At 41.4% G+C, this 24,229-nt stretch overlaps 1 protein-coding gene across 3 annotated transcripts in view; it reads right to left on the reverse strand.

Annotated features, from left to right (window-relative positions):
- Window positions 1-1,227: 1,227 nt before the first annotated feature.
- Window positions 1,228-24,229, reverse strand: part of LOC128917030 (protein HIRA) — a 36,055-nt gene continuing 13,053 nt past the window's right edge. The window contains exons 8-26 of one of the 3 annotated variants that reach the window (XR_008469145.1): window positions 23,941-24,108; window positions 23,308-23,421; window positions 21,437-21,507; window positions 19,442-19,547; window positions 17,968-18,195; window positions 17,189-17,274; window positions 16,509-16,703; window positions 14,916-15,086; window positions 13,183-13,387; window positions 12,298-12,402; window positions 11,357-11,505; window positions 9,815-9,976; window positions 9,039-9,097; window positions 7,902-8,007; window positions 6,186-6,308; window positions 4,810-4,973; window positions 2,801-2,889; window positions 2,329-2,598; window positions 2,045-2,164 (exon numbers count right to left, since the gene is read on the reverse strand). Coding sequence is in view for 2 of the 3 variants with exons in the window: in XM_054219526.1 (XP_054075501.1) it covers window positions 2,048-2,164; window positions 2,801-2,889; window positions 4,810-4,973; window positions 6,186-6,308; window positions 7,902-8,007; window positions 9,039-9,097; window positions 9,815-9,976; window positions 11,357-11,505; window positions 12,298-12,402; window positions 13,183-13,387; window positions 14,916-15,086; window positions 16,509-16,703; window positions 17,189-17,274; window positions 17,968-18,195; window positions 19,442-19,547; window positions 21,437-21,507; window positions 23,308-23,421; window positions 23,941-24,108 (2,418 nt within the window). In the remaining variant the exon portion in view is untranslated. Of the gene's footprint in view, window positions 2,165-2,328; window positions 2,599-2,800; window positions 2,890-4,809; window positions 4,974-6,185; window positions 6,309-7,901; window positions 8,008-8,038; window positions 8,903-9,038; window positions 9,098-9,814; window positions 9,977-11,356; window positions 11,506-12,297; window positions 12,403-13,182; window positions 13,388-14,915; window positions 15,087-16,508; window positions 16,704-17,188; window positions 17,275-17,967; window positions 18,196-19,441; window positions 19,548-21,436; window positions 21,508-23,307; window positions 23,422-23,940; window positions 24,109-24,229 lie in introns of those variants that run through there. The other 2 variants (XM_054219526.1, XM_054219527.1) reach the window with 2 other exon arrangements.

Raw genomic sequence — 24,229 nt, forward strand, 5'->3', positions numbered from 1 at the left:
TACAAGACCAGTTGCAAACAGCACGAGGCCGACCAGCGATGGCGGGAATCCACACACCCCGCGGGCACAAAGAGCCGCCTCCCCCAGCCCTCACTGACCAGGGCCGCCAGGACCATCCACGCTCCTTTGCTCTTCCCTCGTTAAACCACCGTCCGGGCGTCTGACCACACAGAACGGTCGAGAGCCAAAATCCAGAGAAGCCGATGGCCGGGCTCCCGCTTACCGCACCAGGCCTTGGAGCGGACCCACGTTTCCCCCAGCCCACGGCGTCCAACTCCGGTTTTAATCACTCCAGCTGCTCTGCTCGCTGCGTACACATTTCCCGCTGATGGCTGAAAACTCGCTGATGCCGTACCGAGCAGCAGCTGCTCAGCCCCTTGGTTTTATTGCTCTTCAGGACGCATCAGTCAGCGTGCACATGGGATTGCCGTACAAATAATAATTTGCTGTACAAAAAAAAAATACAAAGAAATACATCATGTCTGGCAGTTAAATACAGGAGGCAACAAACCCCTCCAAATACAGGGTTTTTCCCTCCCTCCTGGGATCCCAACACCCATATCACCGAGCGGGGCCGAACCACAGAGCACAGCTGGTCCTTGGCCTGGCTGCGGGTGACGCAGAGTGCATGCTTCTGCTAGAGGTTTAGGGGAGAAACTGCCCCTTTACAAGGGTTTAGGATACACTTACTCATTGCAATACTTCTTTTCTTACTCAAAAACGTCTCAACTAAGGTAATAAACTAGGACACACCCAAATAGTTGGGTCCTGGAAAGAACCACCGCGTACACTCACCTCTTTCTCAGCACCAAACAAACTTTGGGGAAGAAAACAAGTTGATTGATTTGGGTTCAGTGGAATTCCAAACCCACGCCACAAGTGCTGACAGGCCACCAGCACTATTTGGTTGTTACGAAATGCCACACAAGGACCACGGTCACAACTGCACAAAGCTGGTTCCCCGTGGCAGCACCGGGGGCTCCCCGAGGCGAGCAGCGCTCCCACACCGCTCCGGCTCCCTCGGCTCCGAGAGAAGAGGCTGCGGCTGCTCCAGGGAGATGGCGAGTACTTGTCTGATCACGCTTTCAGAGAAAGATCACCCAGGCAGTATTATTTATTTCTAGACGTGTTAACATGATTCAGCCTGCGCTGACATTTCTGGAGGTGTCTGTGCCCTTTGTAATAACTCAAGACCATGTTTTTGATTTTTGTTTTTTAAACCAATGCAATGTTCATTTATTTTTGTACTTACAAAAAAGAGCCACCCCATTGTATCCCTCCCCCCCAAAAATGCCTTTTACAAACATTTAAAAATTAAAAACCAGATGATGACATGTTAATTTGGTAGAATTATTTTGAAACATAGCTTTTGTAATTAGAGTTAAATTTCCTACAAGATGACTTTGTAGAGATAGCCTGATTATCGGCCAAATAAAATTCCATATTACAAGTTAGCAAATTCTAGTACAAAAATAGTCCATGTGTTAGAACAGCCTCATTATTATTATTATATTCACAGGAAAGAGTCTATTGGCTGCATAATACCTTAATATTTATGAAATTTCTTTTCATGTGGCTCATTCATCTAATTTAATATAGTGTCGAGCCTCAATAAATCCTCAGGCAAAAAACCCTAAACAGGGTTAAATATGCTGTTCAGTGTACTCTGAAGTACTGTGCTTTTCACAGGACATCCAAGAAACCCCACAAACAGTTCTCAGCTAGTTTTGATATTAAAATGAGATCCAGATCCAAAAGGACCCCCTGAAGTACATATCCACGACTTTCCACAGAAACAGAGGCCACAGCTTCGACGGTGAAGTTTCACTCGGAAACGGTCTCGCTCATCCACTCGTCATTTTCACAAATCCACTCCTGAGCTTCTTTAAAACTAAAGCAGGTCACTCCCGAGGCGTCCGGGACCCTGCCGGCACTGCCCTCCTCAGGAGTGTCCCTGCGACCGGGCTCCCGCTCCTCTTCTGCCTCTGGTTAATGCTGTTCAGCAGTTTCTCTCGGACCAGACCCGCAGGGAAAATCTGGGGAAATGCTACTTGTCTCTCAAGATGTCTAGCTGCTCTTGATACTCTGTGAAAAGCCTCTGGAAGCGGAGGTTCTGTCCAATAACAGGAAGAAGCTCTTTCAATAGTTCTCTCTTTCGTAAACCCTGCACAAAAAACACAGAAGCATCCTCAGAATCTATTCCCTGATATCATGAATATATTTGATAGATCTACTTAAGACTCATGCCTCTTTTCCTGCCTGGAGAGGGCTGTGTATTTTATGTTCTTACTTTGCTTACACGACTTCCAGAATAAAAGTGGTCTTTACATTTATATGCGCTCGCGAAGCTGGTGCAGCCTCCAGAGTTACAGACGCAGTTACAGGTGCGGTTACAGACTCCAGACGCGCTCCGAGAAGGGAGGGCATTTCATTGGCAAGTCACTATTTCCAAGTTGCCGTCTGAAGAGTGAGGAGACCCCAACACGCAGCTCCACTCCGTCTGCCTGACACTCACGACAGCACCAGAGCCGAGACTGCGGCACTCGGCATCTGTCTAGGGCTTCACGTGAAACAAATCCACGTGCCATGGAAGGAAGCCTGATTATGAGATCAGAGCAGAGTATGGAAAGAGGTCCAGGGGCAGCAAAAATAATTTGGGATTGCTTTTTCGCCACTGAATTTAATCATATTTTAAGTTGTATTGTTTATCCATGTTCTATTTTGTTTCCATGTTTCTATGTCTATCTGTTTTCATGGGAAACTCTTCCTTGTTCTTTGTTAAACTATTATCAGGACTCACCATAACTGTTGATTCCCACTGACTTCCAGCTGAGTAATGGACTGGACCCAGTAAATCCTTGCATAATTCTCGCAAACGATATTCAAACCCTGAATATTGTCAGAAAATAAAGTGACATTCATAAGCATTTCACTAAATACAATGTTCAGGAAAGAGTTACAAGTATCCAGGATAAACTAAAGCCGAAACCACTGATTTCTGAAAAAGTGTATTATTCTTCTAACAGCAAATCTTTGGAAAGATGATTTGAAAAGCTTCTAGAGTTCCGAAGGATTTGGTTTTAAGTTCTCAAAACCAAAAACCCTACTGAAGATGTCTACAATAGGGAGAAAAACTGAAGTAGTGACTCCAGTTTGTTTGAAGAGCTGCCCTCCCCCCTCCCACATAAATATACCAGCTTTTAAAAAAACAAAACAAAATACATTGGAAAACTGTCAGACTTCAACAGCCAGAGAACTAACACAAAAGAGATATCACAAGAGTTAGAAAGCCACGAGATGAAAAGCAGTGAAAAGCTGTTAGGTTGCAATATATGAAACTGGAAAAACGGAGTCGGTCGTAAAAAACAAAGAAATAAACCAGACCTCCTTCTAAGACATTAAAATATTACTGAACTAGAAGAGATCTCTCAAACCCTTAGCAAAAGAGCTTATAACAAAATTAAAATAGATCCAATTAACATGCATGAATTTAAAAAAAAAAGAAAACCTTTAATAAAACCACAGCTTCCAGGCCAGCTTTATTCACCTAAAAAATTCAGAGGAGGGAAATCCCTTGCCAGTAACAAAGCCATCCGTTTGAGAGTAACTTGCCAATCCAGGTATAATAGATTGAATATTTTAATGGATTAGGATTCATTCAATGTTGTAATTATCATAGGAATAAAGGGTAAATAACAGGATGTGCAATTTTCAAAATTTGGCAGAGCCAGAAAATGGCAGGTGAGGAAAGCAGCGTGTGCAGCAACGCCCCATGTACGCGCCGCCGCAGGGCAGAGACCATCGCGCGGCGCAGGGGGAACCGCACACACGACGGAGGGGCTCAACTAGCAAAGACTTTTACAAGTGTCACTGTCTCTCTACCATATGACCTGAGACGAACATTTTAATTTCAACCGGGGAAGGACAGAGAGAATCATATGTAGTTCATTAAGCTCTCATTAAATAAGGTGGGGATCAAAAGGCAAGAATTAATAAGCTCAATTTTAATTCTGCCAGCACCTATTAGGTGGCCTAACATGAACCATTTCGGTTCCCTCTGTGTAAAGTGATGATGCATGGTGAGGAATGAGGCTGAATTAATACACTGGGAACTACTAAGTGTGGAACGCAGGCGAGCAGAGATACAAGAGAGATCTTTAGAATCCAAGAAGCCTAAAGTCCGTTGGTTAACCTTATTTAACAGAACAGCACGGAGATATAGCGTATTCAAATATAAAGCAGACACAAGCAACCTTTCTTATGGGTTTCTTTCCTCACAGAATTTAACCCGTGAAGCTCACCAGTACGGGCTGTTGAAATTTTAGAATGAAACAAAAATATAAAGCGCAAGTAATGCAGGCAAATTCCCTGCAGTTTTATGTGCTCTGGTACAAAGTGTCAGAGACTGAGCAACTCTTCCATTTCCCATCGGGCAGGGACTCAGTTGCCTGAGGGGTGTTACGTATTTCACAAGGTGCTGCTGGTCCCTCTGAACGCCTGCAGTTGCTGCCAGGTGATAGATATGATATGTCTGACAGACCGCTGCGCTTTTTTACAACGCGGTCCCTATTTCTGAGGTCCGCAGATGGCCTTGTTTCCCCCAGGTCACACAGGACTCCCCAGGACCGAGCGCCAGAGGAAGCAAATGCGCTTCAGCAGTTTGTTCTGGTTTTACGTAAACCCTGAGTCCAGAAGCCAAGTGCTAAAAGGAGAAGGTTAAATGCAACCACAAATATAAGTGACGTGAGTAGAGCGTTTCTTCAAACTCCATAGAGCTGCAAAGCAGCAAGAGCGCGTGGCAGGCCTCACCTTCATTGACCAGGTACCGTGCATAGATGAGCAGCCAGTGGCGGTACTCGTGGCTGGACTGCAGCGTAAGAGCGGCTGCGATCTGGCTCTCCAGGTACGCCAGCGTTGTTTCCTGTTGCACCAGATGAGGCATGGAGAACAGTCTTGCAGCTTGCCTTCCTGAACTACAAAACCAAAGAGAAATTAACACGCCAGCCATTAGATAAGATACTAATTTAAGGAGTGTATGTTTTTGTAGTAGAAGGTGTTCTACGCTTGTCTTTCAGAGGCACCTCGCGGCCCAGAGCTCAAGCTTCTCATGACACAGGCAGCACTTCACAGCAAACCGCCTCCGCCCCCACCGGACCTTTTACAAGTACCGAGGTCCACGGAGGGTTTCCTGCCTCCTCCTCTTTCTCTCTTCCTTTCACCTGTCTTCTCTTTAAGAACACGTGCTTTTCAGCGACCAAGTGCTCCTGAACATTTACAGGAAATCCCGATGACTGCCTTTACCTTCCTCTGCCCCTCACCAGTGAAAGTCATGAAACAAACACAAGATGTAAAGTCAGCCTAAAGCATTTAAAGGATTTCTTACAAATAAATGTATTGTCATGAGAAGGCTAATTTGAAAAAGAAACCAATTAGTTCCTTTTTGAAAAAAAAAAAAAGCTAATTTTTCAGTCTGATATTGTCTCTCTCAAAAAGAGGGTGCTGTGTGTTTGGACTTCAAATATTTTTCCCAGTTAATTCCCCTTCCTCCCCAAGAGAACAGCAATAAAATCATACAACTCTATACAGTCTCTCTCACCAAAAAAATTAAACTCAGATGTGAAGAACAGAAATAACACAGAAATCTGCCTGGGAAATCTAATTCAAATCCAGGTGAGGATGGGCTAATTAATTACCTACAGGAGTCTGCTCTGGCTCACGCAATTCCCTGGTGATATTTTCAGATGTTAAAAAATACGTGTTAGATGACTAATCACTCAACTTTCTCAAAGACTTCATTAATAGATCCCTTGAGGACAACTGAGCTACTCAAAATTTGTAGGCCTACTCCAGAAAGCTGGTAAACTAAAAATTAAAATGTAAGAAATTCAGTTCAGTGAATCAAAATATTACATGCACAGAATTGTCAAATACTTTACCCATGCAATAAAGAGGAGCCTTAAAATGATTAAGTTTAGAGCATGCTTTCCTGCCCCCCAAACAATCTCAAAGTAACATCAAGATGCAGACTATAAATGTGCAAAGGATTAAAAAGAACCCCAAACACTATGACACAGTGCTATTAGAGTCTGCAGAGTTAACTCACTGATTGAAACGCATGAATAAACAATGGGGGGGGGGAGGCGGAAGACAAACAAGTTGAAGAAACGAAGCAATTAAGTGCATACTTCGATGTTCGTCCCTGTATTACGGCTAAGGGCCCAGAACACAGCATGGCTTCTTGGGATGGTAAACTATTCCTGAAGTCTGCGCATTGTGCTAGAGAGTCCTGTTTGTCAGAAACAAGATTCCTGGAAAAAAGAGAGCAAACAAGCAAAGACCGGTTTGAGGAGAGTAGGCAGGGATATCAGGGGATGCAGCTCTGTTCTGCCCCAAAGCCAGACCCACATTTTCACAGACAACCAAAAAACTACCACCAAGCTGCTCAGGAATTCCACACACCCCGACTGCTCCCACTCCATGTCCAAATTCTGCTGGTGCTGTCACGGAAATGTCCCTCCCACACCCAAAGTTGACAACATTAATTGTGTAATATTTCACATTAATTTTGAAGGAAATTTTGACAGTCCTTCTCCCCACGGCAGCTCACGGAGGGAGCTGGCAGTCCCAGCCGGCACCTCCAGCCTTCCCAAGGGAACCACTGCCGCTGGTCTGAGATGCCAAGGGAATCCCTGGCTCAAACCGCTGCTAACTTTAGACCTCCAGACAGCTCAGAGGTAAAATGGCACCAATATTTAAAACGCTCTTTACTGCTTCATCATGTTTAAATTTGTATGGTGACTAAAGGCATGGCTCGTATGTCTCCAAAGCTGTGGTACAAACTAAAAAAGGACAGTAAATTCAGAATTATGCTCCATATTGACTGGGAAAATTTCTGCATGATTTCTCAGTTTATCTAAAGAACAAATACGGTGTTTTTTCCTTTTTCAAAGGATTCACGACAAGCAGTTGACTAGTAACAATTATTCTAAGGAGGAATTAAAACAACAAACCCCTTCATCAAGCATGCTCATTACACTAAGTACCACAATTACACTAAGACTGCAAGATGCTCTTTCCTCTTAGAAAGACAATAAAGAATCTGTTTGGGAAAGACACTGTAAATAACTTAACCATGGGAATTCCTTTACGGGAACTTGCACCCTGACAGAAATAAGCGAGTCCCTGGGGAAAGGCTCTGCTGGCAGCCTGAGCCCAGTGAGGCACAGGATCCGCTGGAGCCTTTCCCTGTGTAATGACTCTCCCATGGGAACTCTCTGAGGATAACGACTCCTCCTCTCCTCCGCTACCAGACTTATTGCGCCCATTAAACTTTTCAGTCTTGGAGGCAAAGAGCTCTCTTCAAACAAATATTAAGGAGTGATGGGGACTGACAATGCCAGGCACATGGCAACTCCAGGACTAGAGTGCATAGGTCTTATTTTCTCTGGGAACTGGGCAAAATGATTTTAACATGTCTAAACTCCCAGCAAAACCCTGAAAATTGTTTTGACAAATTTTCCATAACTGCATTCTTTTACATAAAAAAAAAAAGTAAGAGTGAACCGTAAGGCTAGGTTATCTTTAAGCATGGCCAACCACTCAACAGATTCAAGTGACATATATCGGCAAAAGTAGACATAGGTGGATGTTAATAAATAAAAGAGTATACACCGTGGCGGATAGCGTGATAAAGCAAGCTGTAGTTTAACTTTTTCTTTTTTGATTAAGCAATATAATTTCATTAATAATATAATAAAGACATACAGTGGTGAACTACAGCAAAACTAAGCCTGGAGTGTGATCCTACTCAGGCTAACCTTCAAAATATGGAGTGAGACAGTAAATCAGAATACACATCAGTTCAGCTAAGTTATCAAAGCAGGAACTAATATGTAACTTACCACGTAGAAAGAGAAGGATTAAAACAGTATGCCTTGCCATCGGACATGCTCATTACAGGTATACCATGCTGAGTCAGCAAGATCTGCGAGACAGTTGCATCGCTTCCTACAAGTCAAGTCAGACCAAGGTATTGCTTTTCGAGTCTTGCATAACATTCACAATGGTAAAAAATGCTATCCACCATTAATTACCAGTCACAGCAAACAACAGAAGAAGGTGAGGTAAATGTTATTCTCAAGCACTGATAAGGAAGGTCAAAACACAAGATAACGACAGTGAGCATCAGGCTCGCTGCAGCAGCATTAAAATCACTCTTCTGCAAAATCCATTATCAACCTCGATGCTGCAATTTGTACAGAACATTGGCTTAATTGGAAACGTTCTCCATATCTAGGGGCAATCTTCAGCAATTCTACCATCTCTCCTGTAACCCAAGAAGCCTTTCACCTTTCTTTATCCCATTAAGTTAAAATTCTACAATCTAGCATCCTTAGAAAATGTGCTATCTAAGAAGGTGTAAGTGGGCTAGCTGGAGTCTCTCATTTCCCAGCATATCCCAGGCCCGGGGTTTGTGCATGTAACTTCTAATGAAGACATGTGCAAACTGCTAGTACAACTACTTCTCCAGCTAGTTTTGATTAGTACTGTACGGACTAAAGCTAAAACAGAAACCAATATGCTCCAAAACACTGCTTTTTTGGATAATTCTTTTCATTCCAGATAATGGCAACAATAGAAACTGAAGATTTTGAAATAACGAATCTGAAGTAATCAGTTGTTGCTCACCATTAAGATAACATGCATGCAAAGTACCCACAGAAAAATTGCTGTAACAGCAGATTTACGTAAAATATTTGGTTTGTGATCTTCACAACACTGAATTTTCACATTCAGAAGCAAGCCACAATATAATCAGCTACAGAATCTTGTACCAGTCTGTTACGCGTTGATATTCTCGTCTCAGTTATTTCTACTGTATTGCAGCATTGCCAGTGACTTCCTTTTATTACATAACAACAAAGGAAAATAATTTGTTTAGACTTTTCAGGTTTCGTAAAATTTCAGCGTATTCATAAATGGCACTGAATAGTACAGGTGGGCTCAAAGGTTGGTAACTAAATGACTCTTTTTATTACCTGAAAATATTGTTTGCAAAGACTCATCTCTAACAATGGCTGTCTGCTTGTGAACATCCCTGAAAGAGATAAAAGGAAAAGTCTGCCGTTTACAAGCAAATTAATGCTACAAAATCATTTAACAAATGCACTTCTTCAATATTCACGACAAAGTAAAGGGGGGTTGTGAGTTTGGGTTTTTTTGGTTTTGACATTTTCTTCACTGCTTTGACAAAATGATTTTGGCAAACTCAAACAGCTTACGGCAAGACAGAAGTCAATAGCGTTGAACAGCTTTCATCAGGAAACCTCATTACAAGAAGGATCCAAATGACTCCTTCAGGAGCTCTGCCTTGCATGAGACATTAGGTTAAATTCAACAACTGTAAACAAGTACAGCAGTTTTTATCTCAGTATCTTGAGGATGGATAGAGGATTTCTAACTCCGAAACTCATGTACTTTATTGACTAAGTATGATGAAAGTTGGAAATATCCACCTTTTTCCCTCCTCAATCCATTCCATCTGCACGACACAAGTCTATCCGAGGGAGGATGTTTAATCTAGTAACTTCTAGCTGATCATCTGTCTTCCCTCTAGAACCAAATTCAGTATCACGGACCACCCAAGAACAGAGAAGGAAAGGATTCAAGTCCTGCCCAATTAATTCTTCATATTGCATCCAAAAATGGACTTGTGTTCAGGCCTGGTTTAGTTTAAGCCTCGGTGTGAACAGCAACGCACTGACACCCCTCACCAGAGCTCCCTCTAGAAACGAGCCGGCTGACGGGGGCTTACCAAACAGAGAGCGTAGCAGCAGTGGTGAGAGCCATGATGTAAGAACCTGTGCAATGCAGGGTGGAAATGGGTGTATTCAATATTATAGGAGGAAGAAGGCGACGACCACAAGCTGAAAATACCGACAATGTTCGTTTCTCGCAGGCTACACTTACAATCTCACTAAAAAAAAAAAAAAATCAAAAAGAAACATTTACATTTTGTGAAATGCAAGTAGCATAAAACCAAACTGATTTCGTGTATCATACAGCTTGGGCTAATTCCCAAAAATGTAACTATTACAGCTTTAGAAAAAAACCCTGGGTACCAAAAGAAAAGGTCAAAAACTAGCTGGATTAGATATAAATGCATTCCGTGCCTCCTTGCTTTGGTTATAACTAGGCTGGTCTACAGAGATGGGCAAGAGAAGGTCTGCAGGCAGAGACAGCGTCTTTTGTTAGAGCCCGGGGCACAGCTGGAAATATCAGTAAAGCTTTTGGGTATACGCAAGCTCTCCTTCAGGCTTGTACTTGTATTTAGCTTTAAAATCTACTGCTTCGTTTTTAGACCTGGACGTGGCTCAGGCTTCAGAAATACAGTTTCAATTTAAACTCTGAGGTTGGAACTAAGCAAAGTTGAGAAAAGTAAGGAATAAAATAGCAGAAGACGCAGGAAAATACTTCTATGTCACAAAACATCCTGTTCCAAATTTTTCATTCTTTAGTAGTTAGCACTTGAACAACTGTCGCTTGCCATGATTAAGTCAACTTTAAAGAAGAAATTTAAAGAGGAAATGTAAATACACAGTAAATAATGACAGGACCAGAGGAAATGGTCTGAAGCTGTGGCAGGGGAGGTTTAGATTAGATATTAGGAGGAATCACTTTACTGCAAGAGTGGTCAGGCACTGGAACAGCTGCCCAGGGAGGGGGTTGAGTCACCATCCCTAGAGGCGTTTAAGAAACATCTAGAGTTGGCACTTCAGGGCATGCTCTAGTGGCAGAGATTGTAGATTGTTTGGTTGGACTCGATGATCTTAAGGGTCCTTTCCAACCATGAAGATTCTGTGATTCTGTGAAAATAGTTGTAACTGGCTAATGAGAATCTGTGATGCTTTAAGACTGCACAGAGCTAACACTTGCAGTGAAACTGGTCTTAAGACCAAGAGCAGTACATATTTTTAGCCACAAAACATTCATTAGAAAGTAAAAATTACTATAGTGGGTGATAAAACCAGCAAATAGCAGTAGCCAACAGAAGTGAGAATCCCTACAAAGAACTCCACAGGCTAAGAATTTAAGAGCACCAATGTATCAGAGCAGGTCAGCTGCAAGAGAAACGGGACAACTTGAGCCAAGCCCAAAGAATCACAGAAGTCCCTAACAGAAGTGACCCAGTTAATCAACTTCTCTAAGTAAGTAGAGAAAGATACGGTTAAAGTCTCTACCTATTTGTAAATATGTGGATTTAGGTGCAATCAACTTTCTGTAAAGTGTACTTTTGTACCCCTAAGAATGTTTTCTGGCTTTCAGGCCCCTCTTCCTCCACAATACCCTCCCTTACCAGCTTCCTGCGGCGGTGAGAATCCGACTGGTGAGGACCGTCTCCCATTCCTTGCCTTCTCGATTACACTTTAACCTGCTCAACTTTGAACCTCCCACTGTGGTCATTTCATTCTCCACTTCAAGGTACATTGATGGATCTGAACTTACCTGAAATACAAAAAATAAAACACTTTTTGGAAGAGGAAAAGAACTAATCAAAAAAGCAGCAGCTACTATTGGATCCAAAACAATTACATCTTTAAGAACGGATTTAAGTATGGCATTCTTTGTTTAAAGTGGCTTCAAAATATGCTGTGGTACTTCAAAAGAAGCAGATCTCTGAAAATCAGTCTTGGCTAGAACAGAAATAATTTCTTTGTATTCAGAGCATAAGAATAAAGAAAGGCTGTGCTAGTCTTTGCTTCCTAACTAAGGGCACCAGATCAAGTCTAGATGTGTCCAGCCTCCCGACAATCTTGCAATTAGAACCAGACTACCACAGCCTAAACACGCAGAAAAATTATTTCATAAATACCTAAAAATAACACTATTTGCCAGTCTCTTCAGATGTAGAGCACCTCCAGAGAGCTCTCAGAAAAGACTTGTTTTTTCTCTTCAGCAGCGTCCTACCAGCACGACTGTACTAACAGTGCAGCAGTTGCGCCCCGCGGAGACTCTGAGCTTCACGACACTTTGCTTAACTAGGAGGAGGGACTGTGGAACCAGAGGGTCGTCTTTGAAGTTTAGCTACTTCAGAACTGCCCTATTTTTAGAGCTCATTTGCCATTAACATTTCTCATAGAGTCATATTCTTAGAAGCTGAAGTATACCATCTTGCTTGCTTGAACAAATACACATATTAAAACAATTTATCGAAGGATCTGAATAATCTAAGAATATAAAAAAGCAGGATTTTTTTTAAAAAGTATTAAGCGTTTTTTCCCCTTATAGTCCACTTACTTGCAAAGTAAACGATTTCTGTGGGATTGGGGTTGGCAGTTTAAGTGCTAATGCTGGTGCAGAGATGCAAGCAGCATCCTTCTCAGAGGCCAGTGCAGCTGGGGACTGGAAAAAAAAACATTGCAGAAATAGTTATGTTTTTCCATTAAAAAAGTTAAAAACAGTGATATTCTATAATATAGATTCATTTGAAAGAGAAATTTTTTAAAAAAATTTCAAATAATGCCAATTGTAAATATTAATCTTTTTCTAATTAGTTGTATGAATACAAATTTTTTAATATAGCTTCTAAGAATTAAAAAAACCAAAACAAAGTAGATCTGGTCTTTTTTTTTTTTTAATAATACCCCCTCCCATTTGCAGCTGCAACTAATTAGTGGAAATTCTGGTATATTGCATGGAAAAGCTGAGCTCTGAATACTGAACACAGAGGGACCTACATGCCCTAAGATGATGGAAACTGTACTGCACCTTAATTCTTCACAGTTCCGAGGACATTCATAACCACTTAAGTCACCACGTCTAAGTGACGCTCTTGTCCTCAGGCCGCTCTCCATCAAAGTGCACCAGAAACGGACGGCGTTTCATTTGGTTCTGCGCGCTTTCGGCAGGCTACGGCTACTTAGCAGGCCCGTACCGTTTAGTAAGTAGCTGCGTGTTCACAGAAACGATGGGCACGTTTGCCGTGTTTGCCACACCACGTGCATCTGCTTTTTATAATCTTAAATTTTAAAAAGAATAAGTTTCAAGGCAAGGAAGAGGAATGGCTAAAAATTCCGAGGGACTGATACTACTTGTGTTTCCCTGATGTGGTGGAACAAGCCAACATGGGACTGACTTTATTAAATGAGCACTGAAAGCCACAATTAATCTTATTTATTTCACCTGAACAGTTAAAGTTACTGGTACAAGTCTGGAGTCTTTTCGAGGCCTTCCTTTTTTCTTCTTTTCTACTGTTTCTCCCTCAAGCTCCAGTTTCCGTTTGGGTGCGCTGAGGGGTTTGGCAGCCGGAACCTTCTCTTCACTGTCACTGCTGCTCTCCAGAATATCCTTCGGCTTATTGTCTTTAATTAAACTCTGATCCTTCAGTCTGAGCAAGTAAAAAAAAAATTTCACGTTTTCCATAAGTTGACTCCAAAAGCTGCCACATATCCTACGCGCTGCATTCTTGTAAGAAGATACATTCTTAGCCTTGTTTGAGTGCATTTCAAAATGCACAAAGGCAAGGGGAGGAAGCCAAAGCGGAATGGCAAATCCTCTGCAAAAGTACAACGTGCAATACAGATGTATAAAGCTGACCAGACATACTCTCTCCTTTAAAAAAATTAATCAAACTAGCAGTTAGCAACGGGATAAAGGTGTAAATAACTTTATTTTAGCGTTCAGTTCCAATTCAAACCAGATCTCTTTCCCTGGGTTGATACAGATAACTCGGCACTCTGGGAGACGCGAGAGTAGTTCACCTTCTCCCCTCCAACGCACGTTACACTTCCTGCTTACTCCTGCAGAACTCCATTTCTCATTCCGTTGTCCATCCCCAAAAGTTGTCCTATTCAGTTCTGACTACTGTAAGTAAGATGCATATCTGCAAACCATACAGGTGGCCTCACTGCTCCATTTTCCATTCCAGGAAAACAATATAACTAAAGACAACAAAGTACAAATCTCTGAGAACTCTTTTGTTAACTACTATACACTAAAATAGGTCATTTAGTCATAGTCTTCCCATTCCCTTCAATAGCTGGTTATTAACTCACAACAATGTTTTGCCACTTATTCCGTAACCACTCGGCTTCTTAGAAATATCTTGCATAATCCAAACCTTTTTGGTTTTGGCATCTGCATTATGCCAAACTATACACTTCTATCCGTACTTTACTGACACATTAGAGGCAATTATGAGAGTAATTTAATAGAACTTTCTTCTGAATCTTATGGTTAAACCCTTTGCCATAAAAATGTTGAGGTATTTAGTGAAAACACATTTCATTGGTAATAATAAGTTGAGGAACTACATGCTTCTTTCTCAAGACTGCTCTTTTTTCTATCCTTTGTTTTGGTGAGGCAGGAATACTTACGCCATAACACACTATGTTACAAAACCAAAGGCTTTCTTTTCCCCCCCCCCCCCCCCCCCAATCATGTGGATCTAGAGCCAAAACCTCTTAAAATCAAAGCGTCTTCTCTGCTTGCCTTCAGGGCATAAAACTGAAATACAACGGCGGCTGTTATGATGATAGGCCGTCTGCAGACACGCATGGTAATTTATCTTGAAGGAAATCTCACTCCTGTTCAGGGATGCAGGCTGGCTATTTCTGTTTCTGAGCAGCGCAGACGCTGCAGCCACACGCGGAGGCAGCGCACACACAGCATCTTGGAACAATAGTTTTAACTCAGAATACTTTGAAGAGTTTGCTTGATCCCAAATGCCAGGGACAAATGTACAAAGTGTTAACGCCAGCAAAGAATTCACCTATTCGCAGCCAGCTCCTTCCTTCCGATTGTGGAAAAGACCCAGGACAATTCTAGAGTGCCAGCACCATGACATCCTCATCACAGCATTTTAACTCTCTACAGTACTATCCTCCTTTTTCCTTTGCCCCCAGGCTGTGCCTTACCTGTCCACAACAGTCTGATTTGTGTTTGTCACAACAGCAGTCCCTGAGGTGGCTTTGGATCGTTCTGTGAATCTAGAATCAAACGCTTTCATAGGCTCGATCTTGGATGGAGTTGTCAGCACAGAGGAAGACGATGCAGGAGGAGCAGTGGAGGCAGAGGTAGCAATTACACTGTCGATAACAGGGACAGGAAGACAACGATTGAAAGAAATTTAGTATTAGTAACCTGCATTGCTCATAACAACTAGCTAGCATTCACTACGCTGGCCAGAAGCCACCCTGAAAACCTTTCGCTCAAATACACGCGTGAATTCAGACGTGCTTTTTCCCCTCGTGCATCAGCATCCTGCAAGCTTTGCCTATTCTCAAAAGCTGTTCACGACACCTGTCAGAGCTGAGAGCCTCATGTGTCCACACAGATCTATCTAGATTAAAATACCCTAATCATTCATTAAGTATTTTTAATTCAGGAATTAAATGACACTGTCAGTTGGTACTTATGTACCCGAAGGGAAAGGATCGCTAGTTTAAATGGTGACTGGGGTTCCTGGTTTTACCCCTTGTTCGAGTTACCAAATGCGTTCCATTACAAGATTATATTCCACTGTTTATCAAGCAAACAATTTGGGTGGAAACAATTCAAGCCAGGTTTTGATTTTGTTGTTGAAGAATCCAAACTAATTATTAGGCCTTCCCAAGCACAACTCCACGGGAAAGGAATGTGTTTTCCCCACACTAAAGCATTCCAGGGATCTGCTATTTGAATAGCTGTTTACTTTAGAGATTTTTCAATTCATTCAGAGAACGAATTGGAAGAAAGAATGGCTCTAAGATAACTGATGTTTGTACTAAAAAGCAGTTAGTAGTCCAATTTCCAAAGAAAAGGAGACTTAGTAGTTTCATCTGTCAATCATTTCTCATAGTCTGCCCACCCATTTTTTCATCTGTGGCCAATTTCAATTAAATTTGATAGAATGGTAGAGGTTCCAATGACACTGTGCTCTTATAAACGCTATAAAAACACACTGCGGAGGAGAAACCAAGTCAGTGTTACCATGGAGGGAAAAGCAAGTAAAATTTAGTTGTTCCATAATTAATTTGGAAGACACACTGGCTGATGAGTGTGAGTGCATTGCCAAGTCACTGGCACCGTGCTCGCCCTCATCTGAAGGGACCGTTACACGGGGAAGAAGCATTACCATGTTTGAGGAGAGGAGATCTACAGGACACAGGACAGAACTTGATGGAAAACAGGCTTCATTACTTCCACTGCTGGAAAACCTCCTGTTATTTACTAATAGCAACTCAGTAATCTCTAAGCAAGTCAATTCGTTAGAGCGTTAGCAATCAACTGTGTACCTCGTTGCACTGAAGTGCATTTCTGGAACTATGCATGTGGATCTATTCATTACTGATTTATCGCTATTTAAAGTAGCCAAATACTAATCAAATCTTGGTGTTTCAGGAATATTATATTCTTGAAGTTTTGCATTAAGGAAACCACTTTAAATGTGGCTTGATTACAGAACCATAAACAAGAATCAAAAACTAAACAGAGTCATACAAGCGAAAAACAAAACTGCAAATACTGACCCATCTTTATTGGCTGCATCATCGGTTGGTTTTATACTGGCCGCCGTTGGCTCTACCGAAGGCTTTGAAGTATTAAGGGAATTCACAGCGTTAGAATCTAATGACATGAGCTGCTGGTTACTTTGAGAAGACATCATTGAGCCAGACAGAGATCCAGATATTGGGATGCTATTGAAAAATGCTGTAGAAAAATCCCTAAGCAAAAAGACAAACAACAAATATATTTCTCAAAAACACTTCAAAAAAAATTTAAATATAATGGAAAAAGTAATTTTATCTAAACTGTTTGTTCCATTCTTCCCTTTTCCACATGCAGATACTCTTATACAACCCAAACAAACCACCCCCACCTAACTTTGCGGAGTTGCTTCTCATACAGAAAGAAGGCTAAAGCCAGTATGGATGTAGCTACGAACCTGCACCGCGTTAGAGTGTTCTTCCCTCGTCTAGAACGGCAGATACTCAGAATTAGCCTTTTCTGTTAGAAGTGAGATCTTATAGCTAAGAGAACACAGGTTGAAACTATGTTCCGTAAGTATACACAAGGGATTTTCAGCAAGTGCTTTAAGATGCCGTAAGATTAAAATAAGTCAGAATTCTGAGTTTGCATCAGGAAAAAGAAGAAAAAAAACCCCGATATAAAGGTGAAGAAGGATTTTAAAGGCAACTTCCCAACATACCCAGTGTCCAGCTGAGCTATGCAGAGAGGCGTGATCCTTCTCCGACCATCTGCTGTTCGTGTTTCAACTTGTTTTTTTAAGAGATTCTGTTGGGAAATATATTTCATCATAATTTCTGATAAATAGGAAATTTTTTTCCCTTTTTTTTCCCCAACTGACAAGAATCGGTGTATCAGGTGAAAGATAATCCTCAATTAAAAATTTGTTAACAAAGATTTTTTTCCATATTGTCTTTGAACCATGCTATTATTGCATACATAGAAGCAATCTACGTTTTTATTATTACAAATGTATTTCAATACCACAACTTTTTTTGGACCAACAGTAGGTGTTTTTTAAGTAGAAGTTCATATAGTACAAAGTACAGAAGAATCCTGATTCTCTCCACATTAAAGAGTCAAGTCCGAAACATTCTCATTGTGCATACTGAATCCTTCATTAAGAGTTGTGTTCTATGTTCAGGAGAGAATTAAATAATGCTTTCGACCTCCTTCACTGAGGAACCGAAGCAGAGTTCTACTGGACTGTTATCAGCTACCTTTGGTTTCCTTTCTGCACGCATCGTAGAAACTTCCACAAGCCTTTTCCCGCACAGTCTTACTTCTGCTTAAAAGCACTTTAACTTTTCAGCAAGTCCCACTAAGGCCAACTGGACCATTCATGGGTTGAAAGACACCGTTCAACACAAATAAGGAAGCAGAAATCAGTTTGATCACAAGCAGTTTGATATTTATCGGCTCAGTCCTTGACGCTCTACAGTGACTATCCAGAACCCCTACCTTCCGGATGTCCTCCAGACTCTCCCCATTGACCATGCTCGCCACCTTGGGGGCCGCTGCTGCAGTGCCAGACGCTTCCCTCAGCGAGGCATTCTTCTGCTCCACCTGCTGCTGCTGCTGCCTCTGCTGATACTTGAGCATCTCCGGATTCTCAATAATGGTGGTAGACAACTGAGCTTCAGTCATTATAGCTAGGCTTTTCCCATAGGTGGACTGATGAATATTGCTCTGTGGGCGTTAAAAATGTAACACACAAGAAGAGTGACTACAACTGCTAGCATGGCATCACTAATTATAACAGCAAATTATCCATGAGCCAGCAGTGTGCCCTTGTCGCCAAGAAGGCCAATGGCATCCTGGGCTGCATAGGGAAGACTGTGGCCAGTAGGTCGAGGGAGGTCATTCTCCCCTTCTACTCTGCACTGGTGAGGCCACAACTGGAGTACTGTGTCCAGTTTTGGGCTCCCCAGTTCAAGAGGGACAGGGAACTACTGGAGCGGGTCCAGCGTAGGGCAACCAAGATGATTATGGGACTGGAGCACCTCCCTTATGAGGAAAGGCTGAAAGAGCTGGGACTCTTTAGCCTGGAGAAGAGAAGGTTGAGGGGGGACCTGATTAATGTTTACAAGTATCTTAAGGGTGGGTTTAAGGAGGACGGAGCCAGGCTCTTTTCAATGGTTCCCAGTGACAGGACAAGGGGCAATGGGCACAAGCTAGAACATAGGAAGTTCCGTTCAAATACACGGAAAAACTTCTTTACAGTGAGGGTGACAGAGCACTGGAACAGGCTGCCCAGGGAGGTTGTGGAGTCCCCTTCTCTGGAGATTTTCAAGGCCCGCCTGGATGCAGCCCTGAGGGATGTGCTTTAGGTAATCCTGCTCTAGCAGGGGAGTTGGACTAGATGATCTCTAGAGGTCCCTTCCAACTCTGAAGATTCCGTGATTCCGTGATAACGCAATGGAATCACACAAATCTGATGGAATCCATAAAATGCAAATGCCCTCCCTATCATTTATACACTACAGATTGTTTTTCCTTTATATTTTCAGCTAACACTAAATCAATATGTAAAATAACTGGAATCCAAAGCTTTAGTTGCTAATAGCAATGACAGGAAAAAAACAGCCAACAGCAATCAGTTTAAAAAGACTTGCATATCTGCAAGTCAAAGAGTAATTTTGAAGTGTTTTGAAGCACCCACTCCTTGTTTCCTTGGCCAAATAATTACTTCAAATGTATAATGATGTGTAAGCAAGTGGATGTTTTCCAAATAGACTTTCTTTCCAGAATAGAAACTAATAACACAAAGGTATTTCTTGACTACTCTTTTTTAACGATTTGTGAAGTAGACAAGAACATATTTTTCTGTAATACAGAAATCAGTCACTACATACTTCTATAAATAATCCAATATTTTAATTGAATCAACACATGGCTTAAATATAATCACAAACCCCCTAAGTGCCTACTGTACCTTTTCCTCCTCGCTGAGTGGGTCTCCAAGTTCATCCTGGGAAAAGTCCAGAAACGCCACTGATCCATCCATGGAACACACCAGGATACCGAGTCCATTCAGGGTCCTGAAGGAAAACAAAGATGGACCTTTATTTCTCTTTCATTGATGCCAAGGGGCAATACAGTAAATTGCTCGATAAAAATCTAGCATAAGTGATAAATGTATTTCCTTCAAAAGTTGTAAAAAATTTGTGTGCTAATGGAATTGGGAGAAGAAAGGGGCCTTCAGCAGATAAGCCATCAATACGCTTCTTTTGAGGCCGTATAAACTGCTGCTTGGGGCCCATGGAAGACAAAGCTTCCTCATGCACGGAAAACAAGTACCAGACAGTCCATTCCTCTGAAGAGCTTACAGTCCAGACAAAACGAAAGGAAGAAGGGATGAGACCCTTCAGAGAGAAGCTGTGTATGTTGGGTAAATGCCACTTCTCTATCATCGGTACCTGAAGTGACGGCAATAAAAAAAAAAAAAGCAAGATGTGCATCTGAGCGGTCCAAAAATCTTTATACTAGGCAAGAACATAATGTTTGATTTTGTTCTTGTTCATCATTTGGGTTTTTAAGCAAACCACACACGTTCTTGTATGTGGCAACACATTGTAACCCTCTTCTGGAGGTCTCTAAAGGTTTTCTTGGTGGAAGAGAGAGGGAGGAGAAACTATACATTCTGTCCTAATGGAATGGTAACCTTCCATATATAACCTATTAGTGCACATTTGAAAAAAATAATATTTGATGAGTTTTGACTGCTAGCCCAGTAACTTTCAATTACAGAGTTTGCAGAGACGGCGACATAGTGGTTTACAGATGACTTGTTACAGAGAACAGAAGAGAAAGGGAAGGAGGCAGAACGCTGAAGTCCTACCCAAATTAGTCCAACAAGGCTTTAACATGGATTACATGCATCATGGCTAGAAGTGTTTGAAAACACCTTTTTTCGTGGTGGCTGGTGCCCTGATAGCACCACATCCAGAAGTTAGCCCCAGCATCATCTAAGTTAACCAACGCTACTCCAAGTTAGAAAATGGTAAAATCTTGCTTAGCAGACAAAATTGATGAGCTCCTATTGACCACTGGATCCAAGCAATTGTTCCACGAAAACATAAATCATGTTCAGATATTACAATCACGGATCCAAGTCTAAAACTCTAAAATAGAAATGAGACAGCTGTAACAATATAACAGTATCCGATTTCTCTGAATTTTCTCTGTCTGTTTTCAGAATGGAGCGTGTTTCTGGGAACATTCCGTATTATTGACATTTTAGCCATACATTTCAATTTGTAAACAGGATAAAAAATAACAAGCTTCCTGATGATCCTTTGTCTCTCGAATATCCCACAAAACCATTTCCTCAGAAATTGCGAAATGTTAACCAGCTATTACTCCCGAAGACTTTATGCCATGAAAAATGTGCAAATTGCAGATGGAGAAATAAAAAAACACAGGAAAACAAAAGTATTCAAAGCTATTGTACTACAACAATAGCAGCAGTTCTCATTAAATACTCCATTTATTGGCTTCCTAGCCTGAAAAATGGTTCGATTTTGAAAACTTTTTATCGTGCTTCACTGAGTTTCATGGAAAAATCCACATGGCACATAGAAACCAGGAAGTTAAAGGTCCACCAAGTCATGTTATAAAGTACATATTCTATAAAAAAAGTCAGAGAATCATAAGTAGTAGGAACTCATTCCACAGGTATTTTACTGCATCGTGTTCTAAATACATTGGGTTTTATTCAATTGTAACGTTACACAATCTCAAGTGACCACATGCTAGTTGCTGATGTTACTACCAAAGACATTGCAGCAGAATCAAGAACTTCAGGAACGATTACTTGTGTTCCAACGGCTACAATCTGTACTGTTTTAAGGAATTTCCAGTTAACGTATGTAACTAAAGATGACAGCAACACTTTGGCTTTTGTAACAAAGAGCAGACATCGACTTACCAGGAGATGTCCATGATAGACTTGTCAAACAGCTCATGTATGACAACTAAAGGTCGTTTCAGACACGTGAGCTTAAAACAGAAGAACCAACAGTCAGAAATTTAGAAGTTCTATGCTACAACAACATTAGCACATTAACTCTCTCCCAGAGCGTAACAACGTTCACCAAACAAGGCCTGGCCAGGAGACAGCTGTATGCCTGACGGTCTGTCTGAAGCACCTACTTACCCACTCCACTGCTAGCACAGAACAGCTTTGGAGACGAAGAGCTGACATTCCACCCTCCCCTCCTTTCTGAAACACAGACTGAACTTCTTAACCAACTTTGCCTTTACCTCGCAGTCGTAGAACACTCTCTACCACTCAAAAAGTAATTCTGCAGATGCTAAAGACGGCCCCTATTCTAAGCTTTACTGAGATAAGGGTGTTGCAAACTGCCAGCACAAGAGGAATACAGAAAACAGATTAGGTTTCCATGTCCTCACTCAGACTACTTGTCCAAGTAACTGAAGCCTATCAAGAGCAAAGGGAATTTGACTCACTGTTATTCTTAAAGAGGATCCCTCTACACTTATAAATCAGATTAGCAATAAAGAACTGCATATGAAAACTTCCAGTAACCTGTTCTAAATCAGACATTCTAAGCTCTGTAATGTTAAACCAATGGACTGAAACGAAGCAGGAGCAGTCAGTGTGGTGGAGGATGTTTCATGCTCGTAGTTCCCAGATGTAGTGTGGTAGTCATCTTCATACGTTATTTCTTTTATGTTTCCCTAGGTCTGCGTTGCATACCTATCTATTAAGCTCTTCGGGCAAAGACTGCCTATAACTCTACATCTCTGTAACACCTAGTCTAACCTCAACAGGCACCCTAAATGAAATCATAGTATAAATAGAAAGTAAAATATACTGCCTAAATGAAATCATAGTATAAATAGGAAGTAAAATATACTGCCTAAATGAAATCATAGGATAAATAGGAACTAAAATATACTGAGAGTGATACTTTGATATGGGTATGCACTGGTAGCATTGCCAGAAACAGATTTAGTGTTATGCATTTAGCGATTGATGGATAAATATCACTCTGGAATCTATAAATAGTAGATTGCAGTTAGCAATTGGTGTGTTTTGGCACATGTTCTCACGACAAAGCTTTACAAATCAGTTAAATTTATTCCCTGTCCCTTGCAGTTGCCAAACAACCTGTCTTGCATTTATAAATGTGAGAATAGCTACTCTTCTCTTAGCCAGAATAACAATGTGTAGATGTTAAAGTAAAACTCAAACTAGATGTTGAAAACTTGGATGTATACTTAAAAAGCTCATTCATTTTCACAGTCCTTTCCATAGCAAAGACGGAAGCCAGGGACTGAAGCCAGAACAAAGCAGAAAGATGAGCCGTGTATATGCTCAGAAACAGCTACCCTGGGCCTGCTGTATTCTCCTCGCACCCACAAAAGACTAACAAAGCCAGACTCTAAGAGCAATTAATGGGTAGGTGGGCTAAACATGGAGAAACAGTGAAGTGTTTTTCTTAAGAGACTCACATGGAGAACGAGTAAAAGACATAGGAAGAAAATAGGGCTGAATTACATTTATTAACTGTGCTAACACATTATTTCCCTTCACAGCTCCTCCCACTGACCAGGGCAGCACACTCTGCCCCCGCTTCCAGCCGCTCTGGCTTTAGCGACATGAACTAATACCAATCCACTTCCTTCCCCCAGCTAATGCTGTAACAACAGAGAGAAAAAAACAAACACGAATCCAAATATAAGACCTCATGCTGTACACGTGACCTTTGTGCTAAACCCCTAAGTTATCCAAATGACCACATTAGCTCAAAGGCGGCAAAAAACCCCACTTACCCACACAGAAAGAGATCGATCCTTACTACCAACAGCACAACAGCAGTAGGGACAGCTTGACTTGGTGGAGCTCCCATTCTTTTGTTTCTTCTTGAAGATTTTTGGATTGAATTTCTGAACAAATGACATGCCCCAAATTTTATTACAATAATTACATCTCCTTTAAAAGCAAGTTTTTCACTTAAGAGTGAAAAAGAAACATTTCATAGAAACAAAGTCCCTAACCAGACTCTGTAAGAGCATTGACAAGAGCCGCATGTGCTTTATTAAGGGCCTTTCTGAATGCCTGAACAGGAATGGCAAATAACATTAAGTTTACTAGCGACCAGGAACCCACTAGAAACCTAAGTCACTTTAACCAAGTCACTGAAGAGCTAACAAAGTAGTGTTTGTCTTCCTAACGTCCTCCCGTACTCGCCCTTCTTATCTTGGTCATCTATGTCCAGTTCTCTTACCACAAGAGCAAGCTGATTGCTTCCAACATGTAAAGTTGACGTTTTTCAAACACCACCATCCGTTTGCTTTACTAATCTTGACACCTCCCTCCACCTCTTGTCCCATTTGTGTATAAAATTATCAAAAAGCACATATTACAAGTTTTACTTCAGGAATAAATTACTATCACTCACTCACCACTACTGTAACTGCTTTCCGATGCCCCACAAAATCCATGTTGGTTTTCCATCCATCTCGCTCAATGATCTGAGCAGTCGGTCCAGAATTATTCATGGCATGAGCAGAAACAAGATAGTGACCATCAGGTGACCAGCTAAGGCGCAACACATGAGTTGTCCCTCCACACTGACAAAGAGAGTAAAATACCCACAGCTTTAAAAGTGTTTGGCAAACAAAGGATTTTTAATACAAACTATTTAAATTTTAGATTTAGCAAATATGATTACAAAGTCAGTCTTTTCTGAAT

Source organism: Rissa tridactyla, chromosome 13 (assembly GCF_028500815.1).
Source record: "Rissa tridactyla isolate bRisTri1 chromosome 13, bRisTri1.patW.cur.20221130, whole genome shotgun sequence".
Classification (NCBI taxonomy): Eukaryota; Metazoa; Chordata; class Aves; order Charadriiformes; family Laridae; genus Rissa; species Rissa tridactyla.